Source organism: Bubalus bubalis, chromosome 8 (assembly GCF_019923935.1).
Source record: "Bubalus bubalis isolate 160015118507 breed Murrah chromosome 8, NDDB_SH_1, whole genome shotgun sequence".
Taxonomy (NCBI): Eukaryota; Metazoa; Chordata; class Mammalia; order Artiodactyla; family Bovidae; genus Bubalus; species Bubalus bubalis.
In genome coordinates, this window is record NC_059164.1 from 113,194,473 (window position 1) to 113,213,929 (window position 19,457).

Genomic DNA, 19,457 nt, shown 5'->3' on the forward strand with positions numbered 1-19,457 from the left:
CCCGCACCCCGAGATGGACCGCCGGCCTGCAGCCTCTCCTCCTCCTCCTCCTTCTCCTCTTCAGCCGCCTCTCCTCCCTGGGCGCCCGGGTTCTCTGCCCTCGCCACCTGCTGACCCACTGTGTGCGCGGCTTGAGTATAACTTGCCAAAAATCTCTATTCTTTCGATATTTGCAGATATGTGCCACTGTTTCCAACTTTTCATCAACAAAAAGGCCTTTCCAACTCCTTCCAAATTAGAAGACCAGGTGGTGACACACAGCACCTCTGGACATTGTCCCCCGTGCGGGGCCGGGCCCTGGGACTGCTCTCAGATGAGAAGCGGCCGCCGTGCTCCCCACTCCAGAGACCCACAGGAATCTTTGTAACTAACCCCCACACCCCCAGGCAAGGCTAGGAACTGCTGGAGCGCCCCGCCAGCCCGCGCGGCCAGCCCGGCGGAACACACGGCGCCAGGCTCTCGCCGCACGGAGAAGAAGGGAGCTCGGCCCCTGTCCCCGCCCGGCGTGCCGGCCAGCGACGAGGCCCAGAGGCCGGGGCGTCCAGCGCCCGGCCGGCGGCCCAGCTGCTCCCGGGGGTGCTCCCCGCCCCTCCCCTCCTCTGCTCCTTCCTGCATGGACTTCTCTGCTGTTCCTGCTCTGCTGGACGCCGCCGCCGCCTCCTCCTCCTCCTCCTCCTCCTCGCCGCGCTTGCCTTCCCCTCTCTTGGCCCCCCCCAACACACCCCGTTTCCTAGGATCCACATCGGGCCGGGCTCTGCCCCAGGAGCCCTGGCAGGGGCGCAGGGCCTCCTCTGGCCCGTCTCCTCTCTCTCTCCATCCACTGTGCCCCCTCGGGCCTCATGGCCGCTGAGCTCGGCACGCCGTGCCGCCACGTGTGCTGTGTCTGTGCCCGCGGCCGGGCCGCGGCTGGCTCTCACTTCTGGACTTTGCTCTCCCCCGTACCCGGTGGTCGTGCCCCGTGCTGCTCCCGGCCAGCCCGCAGCCTCCACCGTCCACCTTTCCTCTCCGGGCCCCTTCCCTTCTCTTAGGCCCCAGCCTCCCCCCGGCTCCCCCTGGGCTGTGCGCTCCTCATGCCCTTGGTATCTCGTGTCCTCGCTCTTCTGTAAGGGGCGGGCCCGGCCCAGTGATGACCTGTGCTGCTCTGTATGGTGCCGTGTGTAAGAATAAACACCCGTTGGAATACTCGTGGTCTCCATTCCTTCCCAGTCCCGCCGTGCCCACCCAGCCTGGCCCTGCCTGGCTGCTAGGGCCTGTCCAGGGGGAGGGAGGGATTTGGGGAGGATGGGGTGCTAGCTGGGGATTCCAGGTGGGCAGCTGAACCCCCACAGACCCCGGGGCCCCTCTGACACACCCCTTCTCTTCTCTTCCAGTCTCGAAAGGGTGCCGACATGGACCGGGAGAAGAAGGCCACCGAGTGCAAGGTGGACAGCATCGGGAGCGGCCGGGCCATCCCCATCAAACAGGTCAGCGCTCCCTTCCCCCTGGGGCTGGAGAGAAGCGGAGAGGAGGCCCCGGCAATGCTGGAGGATGGCTCTGGAAGATGGGAGAGGCCAGCGCCCCAGGCCCCTGCCAGGCCTGAGCTGTTAACACACCCCTGGCAAGGATGACTGGAACGCTCACCGGGCCTGGCCTTGCCTGTTCACCCTCATCACCACCTGGGGGCAGCAGAGAGCTGCCCGCCACCCTCAGCGGCTCTGCATTGGTGGTGGTGATTCTGGAGGTGCCCAGCCCTGCAGCAGGACTTGGTCTCCCCCACTTCTCTCTCCTCCTCCCTCCCCCAAAAGGGAGAGAATTCACAAAAGAGCACCCTGAAGAGTATGGATTGAGGGGGCGTACCAAGGGCTGGTCCTACCCTGGGTTCACCGGCTGAGTCTTACCCAGTGAGCCTCTTCTGTGTTTGAAAAGAGGAAACTTAGTCCTGATATAGTCTCTGGAGTCACTGCCCAGTAGGGCCAGGGCGCCCAGACTGCCTGTCCTGGGTGTCTTTGCTAGAAAAAGGCATTGAGTGATCGAAAGGGGTCTCTGGTGATGGAAGGCAGAGTTGCTTGCTGGTGTGCTGTGCAGGGCTGCAGAACCGCTGAGCTGGATGCAGTGGAGAGAGGAGGTGTCAGGTGAAAGCCTGCTGGCCCAGGTGCCCCCGGGGATGGCCAGCAGCCTGGTGGTTAGCCTGCTGTGTCCCCAGGATGCTGCACTTGGCACAGACACATCTTCTTGGGACCCGGTGTTTAGAGATGCCCCGTGTCTACAGGAGCCGTGATGTCCGTGTTTGAGTGGAGTAGACTTGTGTGGCCAGAGGACCTGAGGTCAGCCTGGCCAGGGGCCTGTGATCAGGTCTGGCTGTATAGGCTGGGGCTTCTGCGACCAGAATTGTGTTAGGGATGGGGGTTTCTGACCCCACAGTGAAGGGCCATGGCGAATGGAGAACTCCGAAAGTGTCTCAGGGCCCAGAGGACACAGTGGGGAGCACTGGGTATGCTTCAGTCCTCCAGAAGTGTCACCAAGGGATGCTCCCCAGGGACCCTCCTGGTGGGCGGGCAGCTGGCTGTCTCCTCCCTGTTTCACTGTATGCGCAGAACTGGCCCAGAAACCTGTTGATGGCATGTCTCTGGGGCTGTGCCAACCCAGGCCTCCTCGAAGGGCCTCTTGCCAGGCCAGGCAATGGGGACCTGCTCCAGGCAGAGGACTGTCACTCCCTGCTTTGTGGCGTGTGCTTTCTGAGTATACACACAGGCACAGGCAAACATTCAACAAACGCAACGCTTCCCCCACCCAGCCACCCATCCTTGCTTTGAGATCAGTCTAGCCCCAAAAGCACCCTGCTTCCTGGCTGGGGTCTGCCCTAATTTATCTGCTCCCTGAATCCCACACAGGGAGGGGAAAGAGGGTCTGTGTAGTGGGGGATGAAGCCCCGTGAACTTGCACCTGAGGCTCCAGTCCCCCTGGAGGGGTCAGTGAGGTCACTTGAGGATTCCAGGCCCCCTCTAAACTCAGGGATCCTCAGAAGGAGGGGCCTGGCCAGGAGGCTGAGCTGCCACACCTGTCTACAGGCACCAGGGATCACACAGTGGGGGGGGGGGGGCGGTTTGGGGATGTGCCTACTGTCGGGATGGGGTGCCACCGCACCCTCTCCTGTAGCCTGGGCTGGTGGCCATTCCTTGCGCCCCTCCCCGCCGCCCCGGGCCTGGCTCACCCCTTTTCCCAGCCCTCCTGTCCCGCGCTTCTCCCGGTTCCTCGCTCCCCCTCCCCCTGCTCCTGCTGGGAGTGGAGATTGCATTTCAGTTGCCATTTGCATTCCCAATCAATCCGGACTCCGCAATTAAGCCGGCTGGCGGAGCCGGGCGGGAGGCGGCGGGGAACGGGTCCTCTGGGGGCTGTCGCCCCCGCGCACTGCTCACATTCCGCCCCAGATTGCTTCCTGCGCCGCCGTGCGCAGCCGGCCTGCCCGGGGAGGGGAGCCGGCGCCCCTGGGGCGCGGGGAGGGCCGGGCCGGGCCGAGCGGGCAGCCCCTGGCAGGTGAGCGGCGGGGCCAGGCGGAGCGCGTGGGCGCGGGCCAAGCCCCCCTTGCAGCCGCGATCGCGCCGCCCCCGCCCCCCGCCCCCAGGCCCGGGCACTCCTCCCACACCCCCCGGCTAACGCGCGCCGGAGCCTCATTCCCACGGTCCGGAGAGGGGCCGGTGGAGGAGGGGAGAGACTTCGGGCAGAACAGGTCTGCCCTCCTCCGCTGCTTCCGGCATCCTGACTCCTGATCTCCTGCTGAGGGGGTGGGCGGGGGGTGCTCCGTAGGTGAGTCTGCGTGTCTGAGAACTGCGCGTCTGAGACGGAGGCTCAGGCAGTTTCCGGGACTTGGGGATGTAAAGAGCTCGTGGGTGGCAGAAGGCGGGGGTGGGGGGGGGGTGGGGGTGGGGGTGGTGGTGGCCTGAGCCTGGGGGGACCAGGAGGGCACCCGGTAAAGGTGAAGGGACCGAGAAGGGAGCTCCGGGCGTGAAGGGGTTTGGGACAGAGGCCCTGGTGGAATCTCCCGCGGAGGCTCAGGGAGCAGGTGGGAAGGGAGGCAGGGGATGGGGCGCCACCCCCACCCCCACCCCGTGTCCCGACCCACAGCAGCAAGAGGAGCCTGGGCTGCCTTCTCCAGAGTCCCGGCCCCCAGTCCTCAGGGCCCGGGGTCCACAGTCAGCAGAGAGGTAGCAGCTGAGCTGTGTCCACGTTCCTGGCCTGTGAGGGGATGGGTGCCACGCCCCCGAGGCCAGTCACCAGGGCTCCTTCAGGGACCACCAGACAGGAGCCTGCTGCCTTCTGAGATGTTCCAGACACCCTACTGTCTAGGGAAGGTCTCAGTTCACGCCCCTAGTCTTCAGAAGCTGCTCCTGAGAAAAGGGGACCAGGTCTCTGCAGTGTCCTTAGATGGCTCCACCTCCTCCAGCTGGAGGATGAGGGAGGAAGGGGTTAAAACACCTGTTGAAAAGAGGGACTGGCCTCCACCTCCGGCCCCTGATGTGGGAATCCCAGGCCACCTGCTCGCTAACCTGGCCGTTTCAGGGCTGAGCCTCCTAGTAAGAGGCCTGAGCAGGGGAGGGCATCCTGGAATCGGGGTTTACCCCCACTCTATCACACTGAGTCTCCTGACCCCCATTTCCAGCCTGCCTGAGGGCAGGGCGCCCCCCTCCTGAAGGAGAGGCCAGCACAGCGGCCCTAAGCTCCTCCTTTGTGACCCCCTTGTGGGGCAGGGTGGGTACACTGGGGGACACTCGGAGTGCTGCCCCATCCCACCCCCAGCCGGGCCATCCCGCTGTGGGGCTCTCCCCCAGGAGTGGTGTGTAGGAATCTCTGGGGAGCACTGCCTCTTCTCAGCACCCCAGGTTTGGGGAGGGGGCCCACAGGGGCGATGCTGGTCCAGGGCAACCTGCTGCTGGGCCTGTCCGTGTCCTGTCCCGACCCCGGCTCCATCCTTGGCCGGTCCCCTGTGCTGGCCGCTGTTTCAGGAGCCAGCAGTGGGCGCAGGACCACCAGGGGTCCTCGCTAGGGGAGGGCAGCAGAGACTGTCGGGGCTGTGGGCAGTCTTCCTTGGTGGGGTCCTCCAACAGCCGCAGAGTCTCTGCTGGCTTTTCCCCACTGTCTGACAGCCGCAGGGTCTCTGCTGGCTTTTCCCCACTGTCTGACAGCCGCAGGGTCTCTGCTGGCTTTTCTCCACCGTCCACCAGGGGTTCTCACACTGTGCTGGGGGCGGGGGGGATGTTGATGAACAACACTCCCAAATCCCGGCCCTCGTGGGACCCTTGTCTATCCTGGGGCTCATCCAAGTGCCACACCCAGCATCCTCTCAGCTCCCATTGGAGATTTGGTTGCCGATCTGGATGGCTGGAACTCCCCACTCCCTGCTTTGGGGAGACTAGGGTATTCTGGGGACATTCAGGTGCTTGTCTGCCCTCTTCTGGGGCTACCACAGGGGTTAGGAGGCCAGGGTCCCCTGAGGTCTCTGTGTTCCACCCCACCCCTGGAGATCCTGGGAGGCCATCTAGACCCCTGCCTCCCATTGCAGATGTAGGCCCACAACCTGGGGTAGGGGGTGCCCCCGCCACGGGACAGTGGTCCACGGTAACTGGAAGGGGGGCCCTGAGTCCCGTGGATGGCGCCCCCCATGGGACAGTGGTCCACGGTAACTGGAGGGGGGGGGCCCTGAGTCCCGTGGACGGGTTGGTTCGGGTGGCCCTCCCCGGTTCAGCTCCCATCCCGCACGGCGTCTCCATGCCCACACGCACAGTGACCTGGGAGGATGGGGGTGGAGGCCCACGGGGCCTGCGGGCGCTGAGACCCTCCCCACGCCTGGCTCCCATCTCTGATGCGGCCTCTGTCCCCAGGGCATTCTGCTCAAGAGGAGCGGCAAGTCCCTGAACAAGGAGTGGAAGAAGAAGTATGTGACCCTATGTGACAACGGGCTACTGACCTACCACCCCAGCCTGCACGTGAGTGGGGGGGCTCGCTGCACCTGGGGCGGGCTGGGTGTGGGGGGCCAGGCGGACGTGGAGCGGCTGCACTCCAGGGCTGGAGGGAAGTGTGCCTGAACTCAGAAAGTCCTGCCCTTGGGAAAGGGCCCTCGCTTTGGGGGCTTGAGGGCCACATGGACCCTAAAGCCTGGTGCCTGGAAGCTCTGAGTCTTGGCCGGGCCCTTTGGAGTAAACCCATCCTCCAGGCGGTTGCCCCCAGGGCTGCACTGGTGTGCAAGTCAGGTTCTCCCTCCTCCACTGGAGCTGTTTTAAGAGCTGGATAGGGCCTGTTACATGGATGGGGAGGGGAAGGTGGTGTTGCCAACGTGTGCCACATGTGTGGGTGCCTCTGGGCTCCCAGGACAGTGGGGCGCAAGAGGGCAGTTAAGCCAGGGCCGCTGGGGGGAGCCTGGGGCCGGGACAGACCCCCTTGGCACGAGGCGCGTGGGGGCACGGGGCCTGGGCAGAGGGGTCCGCAGGGGGTGGGGCGCGGTGACTGGGGTGGCCCCCGTGGCGGCTCCCACACCCCCCCCTCACCGCGTGGCTCCAGCGCACAGCTGCCACCGGAATCCATCTCTGTCACCACCCCACTGCGGGCCTAATGAGTTCTCCCGCGAAGCCCCTCGAGCACAGCACGTGGGCCGGCCCCACCCCGGGCCCGGAGGCTCCCGGGCCAGCCTCGGAGGGGCCCTTGCCCACCCCTGAGTCGGCACAGGGGTTGTAGGGGGCCCAGCCGAAAGGAACTGGGGTCCACGCTTTGGCCGTAGCCCAGTCCCCCTGAGGGCAGCGCCCAGGACCCCGAGGAAGCCCACAGGCCTGGGGTGGGCCCTTCCAGTCAACCCGGCCCTTCCCCTCAGCTTGGGGCCCTCTCACTCCACAGGTGGGAGCTGGTGCTTGGATACCGGCTTGGGGGGCTGGTTAGATGAGGGGCCTCGGCCTGGCGACCTCGGGGGCTTCCACACAGAGGCTCCTGGGCACCATCCTTGCCCCTACTCTAGCCTTCTCTTCCCCAAGTCCTGCCGAGTCCATGTGTCCTGCTGAGTCCAAAGGTGGCAAGGCTCCCCACAGAGCCCTGATGAGGGGCGTGGTGTCCTAGGAAGCAGGGACGCCCCCCTCCCCGCATCCCCACCCCCCGACCAGGAAGAGGACCGCAGTGTCCCCAGGGAGAGGGGCTGGGCCTCCTGGGCCCAGCGCCCACAGCTCCTGCCCCGGCGCTTCCCAGCTGCGGGGCCGGGAGCCCGTCTGGCCTCATTCCCCACCCGTGAGACCCGCCTGCCTTCTCCTCTCTGCTGCGTCCTCACTGCCCCCGGCCTCCTGCTGCCCTGGCTGGGCACTCATGCCCCTTGGGAGGCCCCGTGCCCCGGAAGGAGGAGGCTGGGAGGGGGGGTGTCTGGGGACAGGGAGGACAGGGCCTGGTGCAGAGGGGAAGGGAGAGACCCTGTGGGGTGGCTATTTTCACGCGCAACTACCCTGGTGGCTCAGCTGGTAAAGAACCCGCCTGCAGGGCGGGAGACCCCGGTTCAGTTCCTGGGTTGGGATGATCCCCTGGAGAAGGGATAGGCTACCCACTCCAGCATTGTCGAGCTTCCCTTGTGGCTCAGCTGGTAAAGAATCCGCCTGCAATGTAGGAGACCTGGGTTCGATCCCTGGGTTGGGAAGATCCCCTGGAGAAGGGAAAGGCTATCCATTCCAGTATTCTGGTCTGGAGAACTCCAAGGACTGTATAGTCCAGGGGGTCGCAAAGGGTCAGACACAATTGAGCGACTTTCACTTCACTAACAACCCAGAGAGCGGAGGCTCGGTGGGCTTTGTCGACTCCTCGGTCACCCAGCCGGTGGCTCACCAGTGAGCTGGCTCCCCGAGACTTGGACTGTAAGAATCACCCAGAGTTGCCTGCACAATCCATGAGCGCCTCCCCTCCAGGCTGCCTGAGGATCCCTGGAGAGGTACCATCAGAGCAAGTGAGGCCAGCTGGGTGGCTGCCATGCCTGGGAACCATGTGTGGTCAGTGTGCCGGGCTGGGGTGTGGTGACGCTGGCTCCACGCTGTCCCTGCTTGGGAGGTGAATCTAAGAGGCCGCCGGCTCCGCGGGTGTGGTGGAGAGGCTGAGCGCGTGGCCTCCCCGTCAGTCAGCCCTTTAGTCGCTGCACCCTGCTTCTGGGCTCCGAGTGCACATCCTTCCCCAACCCATGCCGGATGCCCTAGGCACCTGGCCCTCCGTGCAGATGGCAGCTTCCCTGCCCGGTCCACGCTTCTCTTCTTGTCCGGGAGACCCAAACCAGGTTCAAAACCGTGGTAACAGTGAGAGCACCAGTGAGGCCAAGCCCAGGGTCTCCGTGCATGCCCCCCGGGGTCCAAGGTCCCTCCTGACGGAGGCTGTCTCTCTTCGTCTGCTCCTCATCTCTTGGTGTCCCTCCCTGGTGGCCGCCGAGCTCCTGTTGTTGGCTTCCCTGCCTCTACCCGCCTTGGCCGTGTTTTCCAACCTGAGCAAACTTTCCAACCTGAGCAAACTTCCCAGCTGCCAGCAATGAGCAGGGACCTGCTCTCCCTGGGAGCCGTCTGCTCCCCTTGGAGGCACCCTCCTGTTAGGAAGCTGGTGGAGGAAGGCCCTCCGGGAACTCCAGAGGGCACACACTCCCCCTACCAGGAGACTCGAGGGCAGGGGTGCTGGGGACTCGCCTATCGGTCAGCAGGCTGGTCGGGCTGGTGGGACCCGAGGGGTGTGCGGAGGAAGGGCTGGTGGGCAAGTCTCGAGCCTCACGCCCAGTCCTTGCCGAGGCCCAGGAGAGCCCGCCACAGCCTCCCCCATTTTGCAGCCAGCGGAGCCATTCACACAATCACCTTCTGTTAATTCTATCTGCAACATCAATTAAATTGTTTGTAGAAACTAATTGAATGTGGCTTAATCACACATCTTAATAGCTTTCCACGCTCTGAACTCGTTGTTAATTCCAGTAATAAAACGAGATGAGAACGCTGGCTGGGTAATTAGCGAGGAGGCTGGGGAAGAAATTGCTGTTTGATGGTGGGTAATAAAGGCAGCCGTGGTGACCGCTCTCCCGAGCCGCCGTGGAGCTCCCCCGTTCTGCTGACGGAGGGAAACGCTCCCGACGATACCCTGTCCGCCGCCGCCTCTCCGGCTCACCCGTTGCAGTCTCCTCGGGGGGCCCAGAACTGGTCCCCCACCACCCCTCGAGCTGGCTGGGTGCTGGCCTGTTGGGTGGTCCATGCTGCTTTCCCCCTTCCGTTGGTGTCTGACTCTTTGGTCCTGAACGGAGTCTCTCCGAGCGGCTCTGGTTTCTTGGCCTGGGGTCAGCTTCCCCTGCCTCCACCCTGACCCGCATCCCAGCTTGGGCAGCCCAGGGCTGTCTCAGAGCCTGGAAACTGTTGCAGCTGCTGTGACCTCCTTGCGAACTAGAGCAGCCCGAGCCCCGCCCCCGGGACAGGGACGGCAGCTGTGTCTTCGGCCCTGCCAGCTGTTGACAGTCGTCTCGAGCTGAGATGTGACTGTGCGTGGGGACCCGGGATGGGATGCGTGCGGAGCCAATCAGAGGGCCGTGGGGGCCTGGAGTGCGGGGACCGCCAGGATGGTGGGGTGCACCCTGGGTGCTAGGCAAGGCCAGAAGGCCAGCAGTGACTAGAATGGGGGTGGGCGGAGTTGACTGGGGAAGGGACCAGGGCACAGGGAGGGGCTCGGGCTGGGGACAGAGCCCTGGCAGTGCTCAGCAGAGCATGGGTGGGAGGTTGGGGCGGAGGGGCCCTCCTGTGGTGGAGCCTGCCCTCGTCCACATCTCAGCGATGCTGTTCTGTGCTTCTGAGACACAAACCAAGCACCCTGGTAGCAGGGTATGCCCAAGGCTAGGCACCCAGCCCCGTCCCTCACCAGAAGGCCACGGACACAGGGCAGAGCTGCAGGGCAGGGTGCTTCTCCTCTCTGGCTGGCAGGGCCCCTGTTGGCCTTCTGAAGGGCTTCCCAGGTGACTCAGCAGTAAAGTATCCATGTGCAATGCAGTGCACGCGGGTTCGATCCCTGGGTTGGGAAGATCCCCTGGAGGAGGGCATGGCAACCCACTCCAGTATTCTTGCCTGGAGAATCCCATGGACAGAGGAGCCTGGTGGGCTGCAGTCCATGGGGACGCAAAAGAGCTGGACACAACTGAAGTGAGTTAGCATGCACAGGCCCGGCCAGGCTTCTGGGAGTCGGCCTGCATGCTGGCATCAGGGTGCCCCGTCCTCCCCGTGGTCCTCCCGCTGGCCCCAGTGATTCCTTCAGGGAACTCCAGCCTTCCGGGGGCAGGAGTAGGGCTGATGCTGGGCTCTCTGCTCCCTCGATCTCACTCCTTTTCTTCTTTGGAGAAGCCCGCGTTCTCTTGGCTCCTTGGCGCCAGGTGACCCCTTTCTCCTCAAGGTCATCTCAGTCGTTCACAGGGTGAGGGTCGGCCCTGAGCCCCTGGTCAGCCCGCCCTGGCCAGCACTCCCCGTTGGCTCTTTTAAGCAGAGGACATCATCCCTTTTCCCTGAAGCTGCAAGATGGCAAGGCAGGAGAATGCCTGGGGACAGGAAGTGGTGTCCCTGTGGGTGGGGTGAGAGGGCTGGGACCTGGAGGCTGAGCCCAGTGCTCAGGGAAGTGCCCTGGATGCAAAATGTCCCAGAGGCACTCCCGACTACGGAGGAGAGGAGCCCGTCCGAGTTCAGCCGGTGAAATTCCCTCCAGAGTTAAGCTGGTGCCGCTGGCCCGGCTTCTGCCCCCTGAGGAAGGACCGCCCAGGAACTCGCCAGGGCCATGGACGAGGGATTAGCACCCAAGATCAGAGCAGTAGGGAGACCGGGCTGGGCTGGGCAAGGTTTTAAGCAGAGGGAGGGCAGAGGGAAGCCAGAGGGAGGGCAGGGCTCCACTCTGCATCCCCCATCCTACCTCCCACCCTGCCAGGTGCCACCCCCCGCCCAGGGCGAGGTGAAGACAGCAGGCATGATGGGGTCAGCACCCAGCCGCTCCCGCTCTTGGGGTCCCTACCCGCCTCGTCCATGTCCAGCCCTCCAGGTGCTGACATGAAGGCAGGGCTGGTTCCGCTCCGGGGCTAAAGAGGAGGTTCCTTGGGGACCTGAATAGGCTGGGTTTGAGTCTGGCCCTGTCACCTGCTGATTGTGACCTTGGGCAGGTCATCCATTGTAAGAATAACCTGTTTTTCCATCTGTAAAGCGGGCACAGTAACACCGTCCTCCTGGGTTGTCGGGACACTCACGTGAGGCAGTGCGTGAAATAGAAGCATAATGTCAGCAGTCGCGCGGGGGACCCCAGCGCGTGGCTGGGCAGCTGACGTGTGACATTAGCGTTGGTTACTGTTCCTGCCGCTGGGATGTCCACTGGTATCTGGAACCTTGCTCTTGGCTCACTGTTCCTCAGGACGGTAGAAAGAATAGAAGGCTTCCCTTTAACTATTCGACAAATATTTATCATTAGGCACCAGGGCTTCCCTGGTGGCTCAGACAGTAAAGAATCCACCTGCAATGCAGGAGACCTGAGTTTGATCCCTGGGTTGGGAAGATCCCCTGGAGAAGGGAATGGCCACCCACTCCAGTATTCTTGCCTGGAGAATCCCATCGACAGAGGAGCCTGGCGGGGAACAGCCCACGGGGTCGTAAAGAGTCCGACAGGACTGAGCAGCTTATACACATTCTAAGGACTGGGCGCTGCTCTAGGCTGTAAAAGTTCCCGAGGCCCCAAGTGGTGGTGGGAGCATCTGCAAATAGGGCTGGGGTCCTTGGTGACCAGCCACCCATGGCCCGGGGCAGCCCCAACATCCACGTCCCCAGGGGCCTGTCGGTCCCTCTCCTCGGCCATCCGGCCTCTCTCCGAGTCCCATCTCTGGTCAATACTTGGCCTCCTTTGCGTTGCCTCCCGAGCCGTCTTCTGTAAAGGAGCCCGGGCGTCACTCCTGGCCCCAGGCCCTCTGTGGCCCCTGCCCTGCTCCTGGTGGAGCCCCCAGAGCCACACGCGGGCAGACCTGGAGAGGGGGTGCTGGGGGGTGCTCCACAAACGTGGGCAGTGCGGGGAGAGACCCGGGAGTCGGGAGGGTTGGGATGGGGTTTGCTGCAGAAGAGTGACCTGTACTAACGAGTCTCCCCCCCAACCCCGTCTTGTCCACGTGGCCCCAGGACTACATGCAGAACATCCACGGCAAGGAGATCGACCTGCTGCGGACCACCGTCAAGGTACCCGGGAAGCGCCTGCCGCGAGCCACGCCGGCCACAGCCCCTGGCACCAGCCCCCGGGCCAACGGGCTGGCCTTGGAGCGGAGTAGCACACAGCTGGGCGGGGGCACAGGTGAGAGGCTGCTGAGGTGGGGGCGTGGGGCGCACTGTGACGGGAGGGGGCCTGGGAAGGTAGGTGTCAGGGGTCTGCGCCCAGCCTGGATCCTCAGGGCTCCGGGCAGGCTCGCACCAAGTGTCAGGCTTCAGGATCAGCCCCACTAACTCGTTGGCCAAAATGCGGTCCTCGTGGGGTCAGTAGGGGAGGTGGCCAGCAGACAGCCCGGTGGATCAAAGCAGGGACGGGTAGCCTCATGCCAACAGGTGGCGTCAGTGTCTGGAGCGGGGTAGGCGATGGGAGCACAGGAACCAGGGCCACAGCTCAGCCACGCTTGCCAAGCGAGCTGCCTGGGGCGAACCTGGTAACCGTCCTCAGTTCTGCAGTGCGAGGTGGGGTCTTTGTTCAGAAGCGTGGACACCGCCTCGTCCAGCAGTCAAGAGAGAAAGATGGTGCTTGTTTGAGGCAAGGGTCCCCACCCTGCTAGGGTGCCGCCCTGTCCGAAGGCGCTGAGGGGTCAGGGGCGCCGGCACCGCTGATCGAGGGGTGCCGGGTGTGCTAGCCCTGACGTCGAGATCGTGTTCCCATGTTACGGATGGAAAAACAAAGATTAAGAGCGATTAAGTAACTTGTCTGTAAAATCCCCCAGAGGGGCTTCCTTGGAGGCTCAGTGGTAAAGAGCCTGCCTGCAACGCAGGAGACGCAGGTTCAGTCCGCGGGTCGGGAAGATCGCCTGGAGAAGGAAATGGCCACCCACTCCAGTATTCTTGCTTGGAAAATCCCATGGACAGAGGAGCCTGGTGGGCTGCCATCCATGAGGGTCGCAGAGTCAGACACGACTTAGTGACTGAGCAGGCAGCAGTATTCTTACCTGGAGAATCCCATGGGCAGAGGCGACTGGTGGCCTACAATTCATGGGGTCGCAAAGAGTCAGACACGACTCAGCAACTGAGCACCCAAAATCCCACTGAAGTGGTAGAGGGGGGTTTGAACCTATGCGCCTGACTGGGGCAGCTCTGTGCTTGCGCTCAGCCTCCCCGAGCTCAGAACGAGGCCCTTGAAATAGGCAGAGAGTGCACTAGTGGACGGGTGAAGAGAGGGACGCTAAGGACAGGAAAACAGGAAAGATGGGTAGGGTGCTCAGAGCTGCCGGCGGGGGTGTGCTTGGGGGCAAGGGGGCGGGTTCGCTGGCCCGGGGACAGCAAGGGCAGCCCAGGGTGGGGCCGGCCTAGGGCTTCTCAGGTGGCACCAGAGGGCAGAGGACACGGAAGTGGATGGAAGGGGAGCCCTGCTTGCAGGCAGGCAGCAGGGGGGCCGGGCCGCTGGCTGCTTCCTTGGAGCAGGGACACCCGGGACCCTGTGTCCTGCCACGTCCCCCGAAGGCCCCCACCTGGGGAGCAGAAGTGGTGCGTGCAGCAGGGGTGCGGCCCACTCCCCCACGTACCCGGCCGCGCCCACCGACGGCTCCCCAGTGTCCCTGGAACACGTGGCCGGGCCGCCCCCTGGGGCCGCGTCCCCCCCGGCGCCACGTCCCCCCGGCCCCGCGTCCCCCCGGCGCACCGCCAGCGACCTCGCGCACACTCACAACACGTCTCCGCTCACCGGGCGATGTTAACATCTCATTATCTTTGTTACTGTAATTACATTATCCGCTGCTTTATGCAGAATTATCCTCTGAGGACTAATTGATGGCTCCATGTTTAATTCATTAATCATTAGCATCAAATTCGACAATTACAGTGCACACCGATTGTGGGATTGCAGGCGTAATGAGGGGAGAATTAACAAAGAAAAGGGAAGGCGCCCGCCCTCCCTCGGGGTTTGGGGTTGGGGGGCTTTGGGGGAGGAGGTTTGGGCCTTGTGGTGTCTTTGGGTGGGGTTGGGGTGGGGGGGAGTGAGACCTGGAACCTCAGGGGAGATGTGAGGGGGTGGTGGGAAGTCGGCCCTGAGGCTGCTGCTCCCCTGGAAGGTTTCCTGACCAGGCTTGGGGGAGCGGGGGAGAGGCCACCCCAAGAAAGGCTGAGTTGGCAGGGACCTGTTAGGTGGAGCAGGAGGGGGCAGGATTCTGGAGAGCGGGGCCTCAGCGTGTGGCTGCAAGGGGCTGGCCCGCACGGGTGTTAATCAGCACTTGCTGTGTGTCTGCTCCTGCCGTGGGTGTCAGGAAACAGAACTCACCCCACCCTGCAGCGTCCTGCGGGCCCCAGAGCATCGGTGTGTCACGGCCAGCCTGTTCCTTTCCCTTCTAGGCGCTTCCACTCGGGGCTGCCTGGCTTCTTGCAGACACTTGCCCCTTGTGCTCTTGGGGCTGGTCGGGGGGCCCCCTCCGTCAGGCTCATTCAACCCCAGGGGTCTCTGCCCGTCACGAGCACCCAGCACCCAGCCACTCCCCCCATCCTGCTGTCTGTGCAGACCCCTGGGCATGGCCGCTGGTCCTTAGACCTGCCTGCCGGCTGTGGCCTCCTGGCCTCAGGCCCTGCGGGATCTCAGGTCAGTGGCCTGAGGCGAGAGATCTGCAATCACCTCCCGGGGCTGTCCATGGTGACTGATGAGCCAGGGAGGGCCCTGCCACCGCCCCGGCACTCCTGGATGGAGCTGCCGCCCCATTCCCCTGGCTCCGCCGTCCTTCCCCCCGATGGGAAACGAAAGATTAATTTTCTGCAGCCCAACAGGATAATTACTAATACTAATTAGACATAATTACTTGAATTTGATACACTTATTTCTCGTCAGAATGGCAGCAGAGCTGAGGCACAGCCCACGGCGTGTGTGGCCTGGAGTGTGGACTTCAGGGCCTGACCAGGAGGGTCGGCTCGGGCTGTGACGGGGAGTCAGCCCCACTGTCCCCCCCACAACTTCTGGCTCTGCTCACAGGGTGGGGTGGAGTGGGGGAACATGACGTATGCAGGGAGCAAGGTGAGCATGAGGTCTCACGCTGGCCTGAGCCCCCCACCCTGGTTCTCTGGCAAGCCTGGCACAGTACTCGGTGAACCCAGGAACGCCTCGTTTTTTTGCCAGTGTCCCGCAGGCATTTCTCAAGCTCTGTCCCTGGGTAGCTGTGCTTTCAGGACGGCCTGTGGGCCACCCTTCTCCCGGGGCCCCTCCCCATCTGACCCTTCCCCCCACCCCCCCCCCGCCCCCAGGTACCCCCCACCCGGCCAGCAGCCCAGCCTGGGCCGGTCCGCGCCCCGAGGGGCTGCACCAGCGCGCCTGCTCTGTGTCCAGCGCCGACCCGTGGACTGAGGCCGCTGCCCTGCCCCCAGGTACGCAGGACCCGGTGAGGCCAGGAGGGAAGCGGGCTTCCACCCCCACTGCCCCAGAACAGCCCTCCAGGGCTCAGCGGAGGTGGGGGGTCAAGTGTGCCTGGGAAACAGGGAGTTGGCGCGGCCACACCCGGGGCCCTCACCAGTGGCCGGTGCTGGAGACCCTCCCTGCCTCTGCAGCCCCCCTACCCACCCTCTGCTGGCCCCAGGCAGCGCTGGTGGCGCTGGCATCGCCATCAGCCCCCCGTGCAGCCAGCTCATCAGCCTCGCTGCGGGGGGACGGGGAGGGAAGCCGGGGTTGAGGGGGTGGGTGCTGGGGGCTTTGAAGGCAGGAAGGGGGCCCTGCAGACGAGATCAGGGAGTGGTCCAGACAGAGTTTCTCCCCACACTGCCCCTGCCATAGGCCGAGGCCCATCCTGGACTTCCCAGGTGGTCGGGAACCTCCCTTCCCACATCCCTCACTCTCTTTACCGGGGATCGCTGTCTGGACCTTGCTCACAGGGCTCTTCCCCTTACCTCTCCCCTGCCTCTTCAGCTGGCACCTCACTCTCACCTACGTCCTGACCCTCAGCCCTGATCCGTCAGTCAGTGCAGCTCAGCGAGGGTGTAGACGGGAGGAGACCCCCCACCCCACCCCGGGGCTGGTGCACCTGCTGCCCCCCTGTCCCCCGCTCCAGGCAGCGGAGCATCAGCTCCTCCCAGAGACGCTTCGCAGGTCCCCACTAAGGCCCCCGCCCCAGCTCGGACAGTGGGAGGGGCTGGCCGCCCACAGCCTGGGGTCTGCCCCCACATCCCACGCCCAGCCCAGGCCAGCCCAGGGATGGGGGTGGAGGCCTGGCCAGGGCAGGTCACCGTCCGGGGCGTGCGGCCTCCATGGGCCGCTCTGTTGAGTCTGGAAGGAGGCAGGCAGGCAGGGAGGGAGGGCACTGCGCGTCTGCCTCTAATGAAGTTTGACATTTAGTGGTGAGCGCCGGGCGGGGTGCAGGAGACGGGAGCTTGATTAGCGCGCTCTAATTGACAGTAATTAGGCAGCTCCCTGATTGTCTCTAATTCTGCTATTAATTGTGAGGAGCTGGGAGTGTGATTGAGGATAAATTTGGTGCGGAGCTGCTGGGGTTTCAGCTCCCCGTGAGCAAGTTCCCGGCCGCCTTCCGCCCCTCTGGGCTGCAGAGGCTGGCTTCCCCTGCCTTCCCCCTGCTCTGCCTGAGTTTCCCACTCTCTCCTCCTCCAGGCCTGGGGCTCCAGGGTGAGGTGGGATGGGGTTGGGGGGAGAGGGCGGGAGGGGCTGCTCCCCCCAGGTGGGTGCCCCAGCTGCAGGTCAGGGTGCTGCCCCCTCCCCGCTTCCCACACGTCTCCCCCTCTCCCTCACCAGCCAGTGGCCCCGCTGAGGTGCTCAGCTCCAGCCCCAAGCTGGAGCCCCCCCCATCTCCCCACTCCAACCGGAAGAAGCACCGGAGGAAAAAGAGCACCGGGACCCCCCGACCAGACGGCCCCAGCGGTGCTGCTGAAGGTTAGGGGGAACCCCCAAGGGAAACCGGGGCACAGGAGGTGGGCAGGGGGACTTGGGATTGTCCTCCTTGAAACATCATGCCCTCATACCCTCTTGTCTGTATTCGGTTAAGCATTTTCTGATAATAATTTCCCATAAGAGCAGCTCCATAACTTCTGGTCATTTAGACCTGGTGTCTTAGGAAAAAAAGCTCCTTTTTTGGCCTAACTTAACCCCTTTCCTTGTGAAAACGTGGGCTTCCTTCGTTTACTCTCTTAGAAAGTAAAAGACGGCAGGCTGCCAGTCCCATACTTCTTCCTGGGTAATGTGGGCAGGACCTGTGTTCCCTGCGTCTCGTAGCGCCCATCGAGTTTTTAAGCATCTGCGTGTCGGGCTGAGTCTCTCCTTAGTTGTCTCTGGGCAGAGAAACCCCTGCTCCCTAGATATTTTCCATAGGTTCTTCCTCCTAACTCCTTATTCATCACAGTGCTGCTTGTCTAGTTTTCCTCATGTCCTCTTCGAACTGTGTCTCTTCTCAATGGCTGAAGTCCCTTTGGAAGTTAACTTAGGTGGATGCACAGTTGCTGGGCTCTGCTCCCATGGGCAGGGGCAGGGCTGTGGGGAGACCATCACTAAGGGAAACAGTGGCTTCTGCAGAGCCAGCCTGTGATACAGGGGTGCTTGGTGCTCATGGCCCGGGGGCCCATCTGGACACAGGGAACTGTGTCCCCACGGATGATCAGGGCTGTGGGGTTCAGATACGGTGGGGAGCGAGGTGAGGTGGAATGGTGGAGCCTGGGGAAGGAGAGGTTCCAGCTTCTGCCATGAAGATGGTTCTGTTTGGGGCTTCCCAAAGCGGGAACCTGGCCCCGAGGACTTCCTGGGTGGAGGGGGGTCAGTGTCACAGGATCCACGAGAGGCTGCCCCGCAGAGCCTGTGGCCTCGTCTCTGCAGCCGCCACAACACACATCTGCTGGTCGGGAGCTGTGTGCCCCCTGGGGAGGGGTGGCGAGTCGGGGTGAGCATCAGGAGTGAGGCTCATGGGGATGGTCTGCTGGGGGCGCAGAGCCTGAAGCAGCGCCTGCCCCCACACTGCTGGGGGGTCACAGTTCAGCCCCCAGGGCTTGTGACCTCACACGTCTGCGGGTCCCTGTCTGCTCACACATCCCAGGTGGTCTGTGGAGGAAACGGAGGCTGCTCCCCACCCCTGCCCTCCCTGCCTGCCTGTGCCAGGGGAGGGGGGAGGGGCCCGGCTCCCAGGAGCCCCACGCTGACGCCGTCAGGAATATTGGGTTTAATGAGCTGCAAAATGAGGCGGCTGCAGCTGACATGTACGGATGGTGCCCACACCCGCCTCCAACACCCCCACACACACACCCCCATCCCCCGGCATTGCTTCCCAGCACCCCGGCGCATCTTCTCCAGACACTGGGCTCTGCTTTCTCTGGAAAGCACCCCTCTGACTTCCAGACCCGTTCCTGGCCGCACCGAGGCTGCCAACGAACCTTGCGTCCCCACCTTTTCCACCCAGGCTCCACAGGTGGCCAGGTTGGCGGGCTGCTCTCCGCGCCACCTCTACCACCCCCCCCACCCCACCCCCACCGGCGGGGAGCCCCAAGAGCACAGTCTTCCAGGCTGGGGCCCCAGGGGGGCTGCCCTGACAGGTGTGCGTGCCCTGTATGTGCCCACAGAGGCCGAGGAGTCGTTCGAGTTCGTGGTGGTGTCCCTCACCGGGCAGACGTGGCACTTCGAGGCCTCGACGGCAGAGGAGCGGGAGCTGTGGGTGCAGAGTGTGCAGGCCCAGATCCTCGCCAGCCTGCAGGGCTGCCGCAGCGCCAAGGACAAGGTGGGCGCCGGGTGGAGGGGCTGGGGGGGAGTGCCCTACGCTGGCCTCCTTACTCACCAGCCACCCGCCCCCCATCCCATCCCTTCAGACTCGACTGGGGAACCAGAACGCAGCTCTGGCCGTGCAGGCCGTGCGCACCGTCCGGGGCAACAGCTTCTGTATTGACTGCGATGCCCCCAGTGAGTGCTGTGGGGGTGGGACCAGGCTGGGCGCTCCGGGTGGGGGGAGCTCGAGGGTGGAGGGGGCGGCTCCATCACGTCCTCTCCTTGCCTAGATCCAGACTGGGCCAGCCTGAACCTGGGCGCGCTCATGTGCATCGAGTGCTCCGGGACGCACCGGCATCTGGGAGCTCACCTTTCCCGGGTCCGCTCCCTCGACCTAGACGACTGGCCACCCGAGCTGCTGGCCGTCATGACCGCCATGGGCAACGCCCTGGCCAACAGCGTCTGGGAGGGGGCCCTGGACGGCTATGCTAAACCGGGGCCCGACGCCTGCAGGTGAGGGCATGAGGCTCCGGGTGCCCCTGCCGGGTGGGGAGATGGGAGGGGCGGTGCGGCTGTGACAGGGCTGCGGG

The 19,457-nt window shown here is 64.1% G+C and overlaps 1 protein-coding gene across 9 annotated transcripts in view; it reads left to right on the forward strand.

Annotated features, from left to right (window-relative positions):
- AGAP3 (ArfGAP with GTPase domain, ankyrin repeat and PH domain 3) overlaps positions 1-19,457 on the forward strand; it is a 56,499-nt gene that overhangs the window by 35,463 nt on the left and 1,579 nt on the right. For 3 of the 9 annotated variants that reach the window (XM_025291820.2, XM_044947066.2, XM_025291825.3), the window contains 8 exons: positions 1,371-1,463; positions 5,856-5,960; positions 12,138-12,306; positions 15,429-15,548; positions 16,921-17,058; positions 18,729-18,883; positions 18,972-19,062; positions 19,158-19,380. In XM_025291820.2, coding sequence (XP_025147605.1) covers positions 1,371-1,463; positions 5,856-5,960; positions 12,138-12,306; positions 15,429-15,548; positions 16,921-17,058; positions 18,729-18,883; positions 18,972-19,062; positions 19,158-19,380 — 1,094 coding nt within the window. Of the gene's footprint in view, positions 1-176; positions 1,183-1,370; positions 1,464-5,855; positions 5,961-12,137; positions 12,307-15,428; positions 15,549-16,920; positions 17,059-18,728; positions 18,884-18,971; positions 19,063-19,157; positions 19,381-19,457 lie in introns of those variants that run through there. The other 6 variants (XM_025291827.1, XM_025291828.1, XM_025291826.3 and 3 more) reach the window with 3 other exon arrangements.